Genomic DNA, 15,231 nt, shown 5'->3' on the forward strand with positions numbered 1-15,231 from the left:
TCAATCCTGTCTAGTCTAATAGACTGTATCTCAGTATTCTCCTCGACTACATTGTCTTTTTCCTGCGTGAATACTGATGAAAAATATTCATTTAGCACCTCTCCTATCTCTTCGGACTCCACGCACAACTTCCCACTACTGTCCTTGACCGGCCCCAATCTTGGCCTGCTGTGTTCAATCAGCTCTACACCTTGTTATCAAGGAATTATTCTTGTTCTCTGGGACAATATCATCCCTCAACAGGCCTGACTAAAACAGATTATCTGGTCATTTATCTCAATGCTGCTTTTGGACCTGGCTGTGCGTAAAGTCATGTTTCCTACCAAAAAAAATTCTTAAAAGACTAATTGATGGTTTTAAAGTACTTCGTTGTGTCCTGAGGCTGTGAAAGTCACTATATAAAATACAAGTTCTTTCTTTTATTGTTTGCAACAGAATGGTTTGGTGAGCTTATAAGAAGCAACCATTTATTGTATCTACAGGTTTCTTTTCCTGAATATTATTGGTGAAGGAGATGCTTTTTTAAAATGCAATAATTTTCATGAATATCTTATTCCCCTCTCCTGGTGCCAGAAAATTTATTGAAATAAGATTACAACTTGCTATGGAGTGATTGAAATTAATGACTTCTCAGTTAAAGTGTAGTAACTCCTGGTATTACAAAAGAAAGAAGTTTGTAGGATCACAATCAGATATTTATATTGTTACAGTTTAGCTCAGATGCACTTGATGGTGCTAATCACCACAATTTTCAAGTACACGTTCGTTCTTTTATACACGCGTCCAATGAGTTGGGGACAATGAAAAAGTCTTTCCTTAATCTTCCAATCTTTACTGAACATGGCAAGGCACCAAAGGGTTGGAAAGTTGTAAATGTGATATTTATTCAAGAAAGGGTGTAAGATCATTCCTAGCAACTATGGACTGAACTGTTTAACATCAGAGATGGGTAAAGTTTTAAAAACAATAATAGGGAGACAAACAACGATTCCAAAAAGATGGGCACCTGAGGGAAATTAGCTAAGAGAAGGTTGGGGGTTAAAGGAATGGAACTGATTGGATTGCTATATGGAAAACTGAATTGAACTCCATTGACTAAATAATCTTCTTCTGTGCCACAAAAGCTCTATGGCTCGATGGCTGATTGAACTGCCTTCACAGCAACATTTTCTTTATTACTAAGAAGCAATCTCTGGAGTGTACTTTTAACAAGACAAAAATGCTATTGACTTACACTCAGGGAGACAAAAGAATGAGAGCTGAAGACAATATCATGCAACTCTCTATAGAGACCATGAGTGAAGATTTAGCTTCTGTGTTAAACTGAATGCAAAGAAGCAATTACAGTACTGAATGGTGACATTTGGCTCATCATCCATGTGATGGAATTTTGAAACTAACTCTTGCTTACTAATCCCTCAATATTTTCAAGATGTTGTTGAATCTATTTCCATCATGCCAGATCATAATACTCAATGTACAAAAAAAAATTCTGATGATCTCCCTTCTGGTTCTTATGCCAATTATCATAAATCTGTCCATCTCTGGCTACCAACCTCCTCATTTGTGGAGAGAGATAGTAGGAACTGCAGATGCTGGAGAATCTGAGATAACAAGGTGCAGGGCTGGATGAACACAGCAGGCCAAGCAGCATCAGAGGAGCAGGAAGGCTGACGTTTCGGGCCTAGATAATTTGTTTTGCTGGGATGCTGATTGTGGGATAAATATTGGCTGCAATATCAGAGATAACTCTCCTGCTCTTCTTTGGAATAATGCCATGGGATCTTTACACCTTTAAAAGCACATGGTGCCCCCATTTAACATCTCATCCAAAAGACAGCACCTCTTATGGTGCAGTACTCCCATAGTACTGCACTGGAAATTTAGCCTGGATTTTTGTGTTCAAGCCCTGGACTAGGTCTTGAACTTTGAATTTTGCAACTTAGAAGGTGTTTAGAAATCAAGTTTTATAGAAATCTTAGAATTACAAATGGGAAGAGATGATTCTAGTGTAGGCAACTAATCAATAAAATGCATCTAAAGCTATCTAATTACATGGTGTGATCATTGTAAAATTAGTCTAAATCTTGAGTTTTAGATAAAACAACACATTAAAAAATTGCTGAACAGCTTCATTTATTATTTCAGGTTTGCAAGAAATAAAGGCATCTGATTGAAAATAAAATGGACATTTATTCAATCAATTAAATTAAAGTAGACAATACTTTAAATGGCTGAATGCAGCAATATTTTCCCAGCTGTAATTAATAACATTTGGTCTATCATAGATCATGAAGTGTCTCACTAGTGGTCTAATGGTTGGGATTTGGCACTATCATTGCAACCCAGGCTTGATTCCCGTTCGAGGAATCACTGCTTATTGCTTTGATGGGAACTGTGGAAATAATGCGAATTTCGTAAAGGCCCTTGTGGTATATTGGCAGTGTCCTTACCTCTAGGCCAGGAGGATAGATTTAAGTCTCACCTGCTCCAAGCGTGTGTAATGATATCTCTGAACAGGCTGATTGGAAAAATATCTATAGGTCATGAAGAAAACATCAACTGCTTGAATTACTTCGTTATGATGTCAGTAGCAGAACTGGGACAGATGAATACACTGTTCAAATGACCTTTTGTAATCCCCACAGTGCGCGCTACCTGATTCACATCACTTATTTTGAAGCTGGTGTAATTGCGTGCACAAGTCTATTTTTGGTGGATTTAGTTCATTATAACCGGGCTGGGGCTGACTCATTTTTTCTACGAACTGCTGTCACTAGACTAGAAACTCCCACTCAGTTTTAAATTTGAAACATTGTAGTGTAACTGGCTGCAACTTCAAATTCAATTACTTAACAAGACTGCATGGACTCGCTCCAGAGCTGGTTCTCAGCCATTGTCAAGAAAACAAGGACAACATGGAACAAATTTGGCGTGGATGAAAATGAGCCACTTATCACGTTGATGGCATGAAAAACAATCTTTGACTTTGACAACATTTATTGCTTGATACAACACTGCAAAGTTTTCTCTGAAACTAATGTGAAAGTGATTGACAAAAGGCCGTGATTATGATTATTTTCTGAACGATGAAGGATGTAGCTGGGAAACAGATTACAAGATTACAAGTATCCTGGGTATGGAAAAATGCATGATGAGCAGATAAAAAGTATACATATTACGATGGAGACACACATGGGATTCATGAAACCGTAATTCAAGCACAGCGGTATTAAACAATACATGCACAATGAAACGAATAAGGATGTTTTTATTCACAAACACAGTCAATAGGAAAACTAACTCAGCGCATATTAACATATTTTCACTTGCTCCTTAAAATCTGCTCTCACAACTTTTATATTTGGACTTGGTAACACTTACTAGCTGCTCTTCATCGACATCACTATTTTAATTGGATTTAATTAGTTTTGATTTTAAGCAGAATTATAAGGGCTGCCAATCATTATTCTTGTTGGTTGGCACAGACTTGGTGGGCTGAAAGACCTGTTTCTATGCTGCATAATTCTGACTGTAACTTATACTAAATATGGCAATTTTATCTACAAGACACAGAATTACCACGACAGATTTCTGCATCACACTGTAAAATTTATAACATAACCGAAATACACCCTATTACTTAAAGTCCTATTACTTTATCCACCTCTCGACATTTGCAAGACTAATATTTCTCTGCGCTCTCATTTTAGAACAATACAATTAAGTAACCTTTTTACCAATTTCCACGATGGCCTGATGGGCAAAGATGCTCTCAAATTTTTTATTTGGCTATATTTTTAAAAATTCATTTTCAGAATTTATTCTCTATCCCCATTGCCCTGAAATTGGTCATGCATCTTAATAGAACTTATGGATTAGCTAGATAAATGCCTTGAGAAGAGTTAAACATATTAATAACATAAGATAAAGGGTTAAGAGTACACCATTCAGTTCAAGATCATGGTTGATCGTCTTAACTCCACATTCTTCCCCTGTCCCCATATACTTTATGCTTAAAGATCCTACAATCTCAGTTGTGAAAGTACGCAATAAATGATCTTCCAAAGTTCTCTGGGCTGCAGAATTCAATAGATTCCCAACCTTCTAAGTGAAGATCTCCCTGTTATCTCAGTCCCATATGTGACTGATTAACCTGAATGATCCCCAGTTCTAGATCCTCCAGTCAGAAGAAGCAACCCCACAGCATCTAATCCACCCAGCCCTCTATGAATTTTGTGTATTTCAATTATAATTTTTATTAATTACTGTGACTGAAATTAAATACAGTACACTATACATTGCTTTGTTTATTGTTGATTATAGTATTTATAATATATTATAGTATTGAATTGGGGCAACTAAGTTTAAGTCTCAGCCTGTGCTATGTTTTCTAATTTCACCTGAAGTAATAATTGATATGTTCCAATTGTCATTTGTATTCCTGGAAGAGAAGGTGGGAGAAAGAAAGCTAGAGGTACAAGTATATTCTAACACCAAGCACTGCATTCAGGAGGGGTAGTTAATTATTTTGTCCAAATTCTTTCTGTCCCCTTCTAAAGTTAAAGTACACAATGTAACCTCTCCCAACTGTTCATTAGAACACAGACAATATCAGTGAGCAACTTTAGTTCTTGAGGGCATTACAACTGAGCCTGATCAGTCACCATACACTGACTACATGTGTATACTTTCCAGTAGGTGTCACTTTCTGGTGACCAATAGTGAAAATCATCATGAGTTGTTTTTCTTCCTAAATGTAGAATGTTACAGTCAGTTACAGAACCCTATCACCGAACTATAGAATTCCTACAGTGCATATAGTGACAATTCAGCCCATTGAGTCTGCACCAACCTCTGAAGAGTATCCAACAGCTCAATACAACATTAATCTGTATACTTAAATAAATGAGTTAAACAAGGAAACTCTGAGTCATAGGTGTGAGCATTATATTTTGAGAAATTATTCTATCAGTATGCCAATTCATCGTTAATGGTCCTACTCTCTAAAGTGAATAACGTAATAAAAATCCTGCTAACAAAGATTGGCAGCCATTATATTTATCAGAAAATGCTAAGCTGTAGGTAAAAATAGGCAGATCAGACAAATCAAATGTATATTCATTGGTTTAGATAAAGATTAATTCTTGCTGTATATTAGCAATCTACAAGATGGAAGGAAGAAAAATCTCACCATGATAATAAACAGTGATTTAAAAAATATTGAGGAAGTTGACTGAGTATATATTTCAGTTATCATAGAATATTATGAAAAACATATTAGCAAACTGTCAAAAAGACAGAAATGTCTGAAATTAATACTTGATTGCTTATTCCTGACAAATAAAAAATATGGTATATTGCACAGCCAAGAAGGTTACTTCAGAGTACAATGGAACCTTGATCAGATGGGCCAATGGGCCAAGGAGTGGCAAATGGACTTTAATGTAGATAAATGTGAGGTCCTACATTTTGGTAGAGTAAATCGGGGCAGGACTTATACGCTTAACGGGAAAGTCTTGGGCAGTGTTGCCAAACAAAGGGACCTTGGAGAGCAGGTTCATAGTTCCTAGAAAGTGGAGTCATAGGTTGCCAGGATAGTGAAGAAGGTGTTTGGTATGCTGGCCTTTATTGGTCAGTGCATTGAGTAGAGGAGTTGGGAGGTCATGTTGTGGTTGTACAGGACATTGGTTAGGCCACTTTTGGAATACTGCGTGCAGTTCTGGTCTCCCTGCTATAGGAAGGATGTTGTGAAACTTGAAAGGGTTCAGAAAAGATTTACAAAGATGTTGCCAGGATTTGGGTTTGGGGAGAGGTTGAAAAGTCTGGGGCTATTTTCCCAGGAGCTTCGAAGGCTGAGGGGTGACCTTATAGAACTTTACAAAATCATGAGGTGCATGAATAGGATGAGTAGCCACAGTCTTTTCCTCAGGGTAGGGGAGTCCAAAACTAGACGGCATAGGTTTAAGATGAGAGGAGAAAGATTTAAAACGTACCTAAGGGACAACTTTTACATGCAGAAGTTGGTGCGTGTATAGAATGAGGTGCCAGAGGAAGTGGTGGAGGCTGGTACAATTACAACATTTAAAAGGCATCTGGATGGGTCTATGAATAGCAAGGGTTTATAGGGATATGGGCCAAATTCTGGCAAATGGGACTAGATTTATTTAGGATATCTGTTCCGCACGGACCAAAGGGTCTGTTTCCATTCTGTACATCTCTAAGACTCTATCCATTATTCATTTAAAAATCAATACAGGCGCAGTGTCTCAAAACTAAAACAAACTTTGGACTGAATCCATGCAGGACTTCAGATCGGGATGGTGGGGGAATATGTTGAGGTGTTCAGGCTGGGTCAAGGGTCATTCGGATTAATTGGAATGCCTGAAAAGACAAACACGTGAAACCGACAACGAGTCGATGTGGCGCCAAGCCAATGCAACACCTAGCGTGGCCTAAAAGGCCAGTAAGCTATTTTCTTCGCTATTTCATAACTTTTTAAAACAAAAATCATAGCTCAAAAAAAGTCTGATTTTTGGACATCGCCAATTCTCGAGGTATATGTGAGTAAAATATAAAGATGCTTAAAGCTAGTTAATGCCGTTGGATTTGATCACCGATTATTTTATCGCAGATCTGTTAGAGCAATTTCTACCCTATCAACCACTTGAGAAGTGAGTGCTCAGCCGGATTGAACACGGATGCTGAATTCTTTCTGCATGTTCAGCGTGCCTTTTACTAAATGCTGACTGCTGAAGTATCTGAGTCCAGCGAATGATTCTGGCACGAAGTGGGAAAGCAGCAGTGAGCGATTAAAAGATCAGGGAATTTTAATTGCCTGAGGCAAATGTCACTTTTTTAAAAAAAACTGTTGAGGTGAGGGATTATCCATTTTTGTTTAATCTTATTAAATTCTGTTTTAATATAAAACGTACGTTTCTATTTATGAGCTGTAAGATAAAGGATTGCTACAATTGAAAAAAAAATCTACATACAGAAAAAGCAGCATGACTGCTGTTTGTTGATGGTAAGAAACATTTTCGCCCTGTTCAGGGAGAAGGCATAGCTTAATTGTTGAGCTCAATCTCCCAATTTTAGCTTGAGATTACATATCTTATTTTATTTGATCACTGACATGAAAGATTTGTACAGTAAATGCAGGTACACTATCCCATCACAACCAGCCGCTTCAGGGAAGAGGCAATGCCTAATCCTGAAACTTGCCGGTTTTCAGAAATAAATTGGGGTCAGATTAGAACCCCATGGGCCTGGAAGAAAACCAAATGATCTGATTGCAAATCACTTCAGGTTAATGGCAATGTCACTGCTGATAACAATTCGTCTCTTCTCCATTAATAAGGGCTTTTGAGGTACAGCGGTAGTGTCTTTAACTCTGAACCAGGAGGCCTGATTTCAAGTCCTACCTGTTCCAGAGGTGTATGATAGTGATTCTGGACAGGATGATTAAAGATACTTTTTAAATAAAGGCTCTGTGGTGCAGTGGTAGTGTCCCTACCCCAGACTGGGAGGACTGTGTTCAAGTCCCAACTGGTCTTGATGTGTGTAATAACATCTCTGAACAGGTTGATTAGAAAATAGATTAAATTTTAACAAAAAATGGGGGGGTGGGGGTGCTCCTGTGGTGCAGTGGTAGTATCCCTACCTTTTGAGCTAGGAAGCCAGGGTTCAAGTCTGACCTGTTCCAGAGATGTGTAATACCATCTCTGAACAGGTTGTTTAGAAAATACATTGGATTTAATAAGTCTTGCATGACTCCACCAGCATCTTACATTCATGCAACCTATTTAGAATGGCAGGGGGGAAATCATTCATAAAAACCCAATTTTTTGATCACATATTTTGATTGCCAGACTTGAGAGTGTACTTGCACTGCCATTAATGATTTTCAAGAAATCATTACTATAAAAAGTTAGCCAATATCAAAATGACTTTAATTGTTGGTGGAATATTAATTAGAAAATGGATTTGTTTTAAGTGTTCACTAGATGAAGACAAAACTGCAGTAAGAAAGCAGGTTTGTTATTCTTTTTGCTCCCCCAGTTGGTCCTGTTTTTCACACCTGTTTTACATTTCTTACCGTAATAATCTCCTCCACTTCGTACTCCTCATATTCTCCCTCTTCGTCTTCCATTTTTACTGTCTGTCACTTAGGGTCCTAAAGCAAACCAAGTAGTTAGATTCTAACACAACGCAGCAAATGGAAAATCAAAATGCACAGGTAATCCAAAGAAAAGGCTTTAAAAAATCTGCAAATGTAAGTTATTTTAAAGGACTCTGTAATGGGATCCAGAAAGAATCAATCCTTGAGGTGCTGTATATACACATCTAAATAGACAAATAATGTATGGCAGACATACCGTATACAAAAATACTTGCTGGGCGTCAGCAAAAAAGTATAACTAATGACCTTATAGAAATGAGACTTGACACTGTTCAATTACCATAGGAATGTACTCCCTTCAGTTTCTGCACTCTTTAATTTACAGCTGTAAAAAGGAGGAGGAAAGCAGGTTAAGTGCTGATGACAAGTAATTAAATAAAACGGAGATCTCAGTGTTTATTTGCAAGGTTTTGTTCAAGGAATGATTTGCTTGCACTGTCAGTACTAAGTCTCCATGGATGGCACAATACGTGGGGAGGGGAGGGAAGTGTTTAGATCAAGTAACAAGGGTTTGCAACAGCTGCTCCTACGCTTCGAGAAATTTGTCGCATAAGTTAATGGTACTGTGCGATTGGCTGGTTTAGTTTAGCTAGCTGAGTTGCAATTCCTTCTGAGGCAAGCAAAGTCCACAGCAGGCACAGTTAAATTTAGGAACAGAGGCTGTTGAACTTTTTTTTTTCTGAATGTTCTAATATTCTAAGAAAATAAGCAGTAGCTTCTACACAATTCCACAATTACAACAAAACCAGAATGGCTGTTACACCAAATTGGAAATATCCTTAAACAAAGGATCAAACAGAATAATAACTCAGATGGTTTACTGTACACTAATTGAAGACCAAATCAAATCTGTCCTGACCAGATATATTGGATAGTAATTAAAGCACATAGTAAGTATAGAACCTCTTTGCAAGAACATGCTTACAATCCAGACTTGAGACAGAAATAACAAAATCTTACCCGTGATATTTAAAAGTAATTTTCCCCAGCAGCTACAGCCTCCCCAACGTTCCCCTCCCAAGAAACGCTGGGCAAGAGCTACAAGCTGCATCAGCGTCTAAATTAACATGTGAACTGGCAGACCAATCAGAGAGTGAGTTTACTCAAGTTTCAGTTGCTAAATATACCTAGTGACCCCTTTAATAGCCACCTGTTCAGCAAACCCGAGGAGGGACACCAGTGGTGCTGGCCAAAAGCTTGGATGACCTCAGACAATGCAAATTCAGTGGCTGAAACTTCCAGGGCAGAGCTGTTTTCTCTTCAAGTTATTAGCAGTGGAGCGTTTCCCTGCTAAATTTGACAATTCATCATTTTCATTGGTGTGTTAACATTTGTCCAAAGGTGATAGGACAGCAAATTCAAAACATTAAACTCAACAATTTTTCATGATTTAGAGTCATAGAGTCCTACAGCACAGAGGGAGACCCTTCAGCCCAAACGGGTCCATGCTGACCTAAATGTCCATCCATGCTAACCCTGTTTCTCTGCACTTGGCCCATATCTTTCTAAACCTTTCCAATCCATGTATTAATCCAAATTCCTTTCAAATGTTGCTAATGTACCCGCCTCAACCACTTCTGCTGGCAGCTCATTCCATATGTATACTACCCTCTGTGTAAAAAAAAAAAAAAGTGCCCCTCAGGTTCCCATGTATTCTTTCCCCTCTTACCTTAAACTGATGCCTTCTAGTCCTGGATTCCCCAATCCTGGGAAAAAGACTGAGTGCATTCATCCTATCCATGCCTCTCATGATCTTATACACTTCTTTGAGATCCCTCCTCAGTGTCCTATGTTGTAAAGAAAAAAAGTCCTAGCTCGTCCAACCTCTCCCTATAAATCAGTCCCTTGAGTCCTGGCAACATCCTTGTAAATTACTTCTGCACTCTTTCCAGTTTAATAACATCCTTCCTATAGCAAGGTGACCAAAACTAATACAATACTCCAAGTGCAGCCTCACCAATTTTGTGTACAACTGCAACAAACTTCCCAACTTCTGTACTCAAAGCCCCGACTGATGAAGGCCAGTGTGAAGGTCTGAGGAAGGGTCACCGGACCCAAAACATTAACTCTGTTTTTCCTTGAACTTTGTTTTTGTACCACCTTCACTGCCCTATCTACCTGTGACTCCACTTTCAGAGAACCGTGCACCTGCACTCCAAGGCCCCTGCGTTCCACTATACTCCTTTTTAAGGCCCTAGTATTCACCATGAAACTCCTATCTTGATTTGACTTTGCAAAAATGCAATCCCTCACACTTATCTATGTTCAACTGCAGTTGCCGTTTCTTGGCCCACTTCCCCAGCTGATCAAGATCCTGCTGCACTTTCTGATAAATTTCCTCACTGTCCATGATACCACCTGTTTAAGTGTCATCCGCAAACTTACTAATCATGCTTTGTACATTCTCATCCAAATCATTGATATAGATAACAAACAGCAATGGGCCCAGCATCGACCCCTGAGGCACACCTCTAGTCACAGGCCTCCAGTCCGACAAGCATCCGTCCACTTTTACTCTCTGCTTCCTACCCATTGAGCGAATTGTGTATCCAATTTGCCAGCTCTCCCTGGATTCCATGCGATCTAACCTTCCAGAGCAGCCTACCATGTGGAACCTTATCAAAGGCCTCACTGTAAGCCATACAGACTACGTCTACCACCCTGCCCTCATCAACCTTCGTGGTCACTTCATCAAAGAACTCTAACAAATTTGTGAGGCACGATCTCCCATGCACAAAGCCATGCTGACTACTCCTAATCGAACTCTGTCTTTCTAAATGCATGTGTATTGTATCCCTCAAAATCTTCTCAAGTAACTTACCTACCACAGGTGTTAGGTTTACTGGTCTATAATTTCCATGTTTTCTTTGCAGCCCTCCTTCAATAAGGGCACAACATTCACTAACCTCCAGTCTTCCGGAACCTCATTCGTGGCTAATGATGATGCAAATATATCAGCCAGAGCCCCTCGCAATTTCTCCTCTAGCCCCTTGCAGGGTTCTTGAATGTGTCTAATCATGACCAGGAGATTTATCCACTTTCTTACATTCTAATACTTCCAACACCTCCTTTACTATGATATGACTGTCCCCAAGATATTGCCACTAACTTCCCCAAGTTCCCAAGTCTTCATGTCTTTCTCCATGGTAAACACAGAGGAGAAATATTTATTGAGGACCTCACCCATCTCTTGTGGTTCCACCCATACATGTCCAGTTTGGTCCTTGAGGGGTCCTATTCTCCCTCTAGTTATTCTTTTTCCTTTAATATACTTAAAGAATCTCTTTGGATTCACATTAATCTTCTCAGCCGAAGTTATCTCATGCCCTCTTTTTGCCCTCCTGATTTCCTTCTTCAGTAAACATCTGTAACCCCTATTTACCTCCAAGGATTCCCTTGATTCCCAGCTGCCTGTTCCTGAGCTATGCCTCCTTTTTTCTGGGTGAAGCCTCAATATCTCTTGTCATCCAGGGTTCCCTACTCCTGCCAACCTTGCCCTACACCCTTACAGGAATTCTATCTATCACACTTTCAAAAGCCTCCCACTTGCCAGAGGTTCCTTTCCCTGCAAACAAACTACTCCAATCAACCCCTGCAAGCTCCTGTCTAATTCCATCAAAATTCGCCCAGCCCCAATCTGGAGCTTGAACCTGTGGACCAGTTTTGTTCTTCTCCATAATTATTTTGAAATTAATAGAACAATGGTCGCTAGTTCCAAAGTGCTCCTCCACTGTCACCTCAGTCACCTGTCCTGTCCCTTCCCGAGTAGGACCCTCTACATACTGCTTGAGGAAACTTTCCTGAATACATTTAACAAATTCCACCCCATCTAAGACCTTAGCACTATGGCAGCCCCAGTCTATGTTAGGAAAATAAAAAAAACCCACTATGACAATCCTGTTTCTCTTGCAAGTCTCCACAATCTCCCTGTATATTTGTTCTTCTAATTCCCATTGACTACTGGGGGGCCTATATACAACGCCAGTAACGTTACCATCCTGTTCTTATTTCTTAGCTCCGCCCACAAAGCCTCACTGGATGATCCCTCAGTTATTTCATCTCTGAAAACAACTGTGATACTCCCCTTAATCAAAAATGCAACTTCTCCCTGCCCTTTGTCCTCCACCTCTGTCCTGCCTAAAGCATCTGTACCTGGCACATTAAGCTGTCAGTCCTTTCCCTCCCTTAGCCATGTTTCTGTAATGGCTATAATATCCTAGCCCCACGTACCTATCCATGGCCTGAGTTCATTGGCCTTACCTGCCAGCCCTCTTGCATTGAAATAGATGCAATTTAATCCAACAGGCATTCCTCGTTCCCTGTGCTGTTCCAGCCTGACCTGTCACTTCAACTTGCTATTTCTGATTACTGCATCTCCTTCCAGCCTCGAACTTGCCTCCCTGCTGTTGAGGATCCCAACTCCCTGCCAATTTAGTTTAAACTCTCCTTTGCAGCACTAGCAAATCGGCCCACCAGTGTTACTAATGATTAATTTTGAAGTTGTACACATTTTATCATCCAGTAATTGAATCTAAAATATGGATATTTCTAGTTTATACTTTTGACATTGCACAATGACATCTAATGCCTATGAATGACTGTTTTGGTTACATCTATTGATAGTGCAAACTCAGCCAATTATTACTCTGTTTTTAAAAACAAGAGCAACAAGTGAGAAATAGTGGTGGTACATACAGCAAATGGTCAATACTATGATCTCACTTTTCAGTTGACTATTCTGAATTCACTGCCATAATACAAGAGCAACACCCAAAGCCATTTCACATGTGCATTATTAGACAAAACTTCACACCAAGCCACATGAGTTGTGAGAGTTAGTGTTCAGAAGCTTGGTTTAAGTTGTATATTTTAAGAGGTGCATTAAAGGAAGAGAAGCAGATGGAGTAATTTACTGAGGAAATTTTAGATCTGGCGATGTAGATTTACATTAGGTGCTTACACGATGTAGATTTACATTAGGTGCTTACCAGATGTAGGAGACACAAAATTTGACAACTTGGTCAAATTCAGTACCACGGCTATTCAAGTGGGCACACTGCATGTCTCCTACAAACTGGAGTATGCCTGTTTATTTGTTTGTTTTTTAACTAAGTGGTAGAGAGTCCTGCCACGTCCCTACTCAGATCTACGGGAATAAAACAAATATTGCCCATGGGGCCACCCTTATACTTGATTGGCAGCTTGAGTGCACATTCTTAATTCGTGAACGTTTAGTCTAAAAATCGAGGCACAAATTATTTAACATAGGACTGGTATAGAAATAATATGAATTGATAATAATTACCAACAAGCGTCAGTGCATTCTCGCCAGAATGCTGCTTTATAGATTCTTTGGTAGTAGGTTCCTACTGTTGCATGAACTGAGAGGCTGTCTTCATATAACAATGGTTTCATTAATTGTTTACAGAAGAACTTAGCCTTTCCAAGATCTGTATTGTACCTTCTGTCTCTCTGAATGAATTCCTATAATTTTAGGTTAAACATTAAACATTAAAAATTTGAAGCCACACTAATCATCAGGGCACTCTCCCTGGTGCACCTGAAAGATAGCTGAATGAGTTGAAACTCATGTGTTAAAAGAAAAGATTTACAAGAATATCAAGAAATAAGGTTGGGAAGTTTACGTCCATCGAGAAAATTCAATCACATCTTCTCGAGACGACTGAAGGATGAGCTAATAGAGTAGAGCTAGATGATGAAATGTTTTGATGGAATAAATGCAGGGATTTGTTGGGAACAGCATGACTAGGAACCATCAATATAAGAAATCCAGCAGGGTTCATAGAATCCCTACAGTGCAGAGGCTCATTAAGTCCGCTCTGAAGAACATTTCACCCAAATCCAGCCTCCTACCATATCTCGTAACCCCACACTTCCCATGGCTAGTCCATCTAGGCTACCCGTTCCTGGATACTTTGGGACAATTTAGCATGGCCAACCCACCTAACCTGCACGTTTTTGGACTGTGGGAGGAAACCGGAGCACCCAAAGGAAACCCACGGGCACATGGGAAGAATGTATTGTGAACAGGTCCAAACTTCTACATCTATTTCACAGCTCTGCTGGTTTTGGCTAGGGGTCTCATGATTACAGTTACCTGCAATTTGGGCATTCAGCTATTTGCAAGTTTATTGAGTTTAAGAAGCAGCAGTTTAAGTGCAAAACAGTGTTTAATTAGACAAGCAAAGGAAATTTATGACCCATTGCAGTTTAGTGCTTTACCAATCCCAAAGCCATTCTGTAAAATGCAGAAACTGAGATGGTGGGCCCATATGTTTTGGAGTACCGTGGTGTTCATCCCTGATGTTCAGCAGTCTTTCGTGGAAACAGACTTTAATAGTAAGTCTTTGTTCTTATCTCTCTACCTCTCTGTGCCTAAAGGCTCGCAGTCTTTGCTATGTCAATCATCCTCTGCTCTTTCAGCCAATGATTTCACCGGGTGACCATTGACCCCTTGCCCATCTTTATCTTTGAGTTAGTTGACCTTCTTTCTAAGACCAAAAGCTGCTTCTTTTCCCAAACAATACATTGATAATAGGGTATATATGATGCCAGATGCCATATTGTTGATGCCAGTTCAATCGAGCGTGGTGACCTCAGTGATTCTTGTAATTCCTGTTATCTGTCCTTTGGTTTTCATATGCTAGAGATTTGTTGACATTTGTGGAAGGAGCAGTACTACACTGGCACTCATGTTACATAGAAAATATTAAATATGAAATATGAAAAGAATTCAGATTTAAAAAGGATCCCAATTTCCAATCAGTGCCCTGTTCAGAAAGAAACATACTCGTTGACTTCTCTCAACCAATTTTTTACTAACCTATTCACTTTTAAAGTACAAGTTTCATTCCCTAATTTCTTGATTACATATCATAGATAATATGCTAAGTTATTATAACTGTTGATATCAAACATTGGGCAGCTACTAATAAAAAGCCAACATCCTCAACCAAGAGTTCTGACTGATATTATGTTCCAGGTGATACCCAGCACAGTTGCCTAGCTTTTTAATTTTTTCTTCTATT

At 39.3% G+C, this 15,231-nt stretch overlaps 1 protein-coding gene across 1 annotated transcript in view; it reads right to left on the reverse strand.

The window, feature by feature from the left end:
- neb (nebulin) overlaps positions 1 to 8,152 on the reverse strand; it is a 255,644-nt gene extending 247,492 nt beyond the window's left edge. The window contains exon 1 of the mRNA XM_048598817.1: positions 8,099 to 8,152. Within this exon, the coding sequence (XP_048454774.1) occupies positions 8,099 to 8,152 (54 nt within the window). The remainder of the gene's footprint in view (positions 1 to 8,098) is intronic.
- Between the last annotated feature and the right edge of the window lie 7,079 nt (positions 8,153 to 15,231).

This window comes from Rhincodon typus, chromosome 7 (assembly GCF_021869965.1).
Source record: "Rhincodon typus isolate 14 chromosome 7, sRhiTyp1.1, whole genome shotgun sequence".
Lineage (NCBI taxonomy): Eukaryota > Metazoa > Chordata > Chondrichthyes > Orectolobiformes > Rhincodontidae > Rhincodon > Rhincodon typus.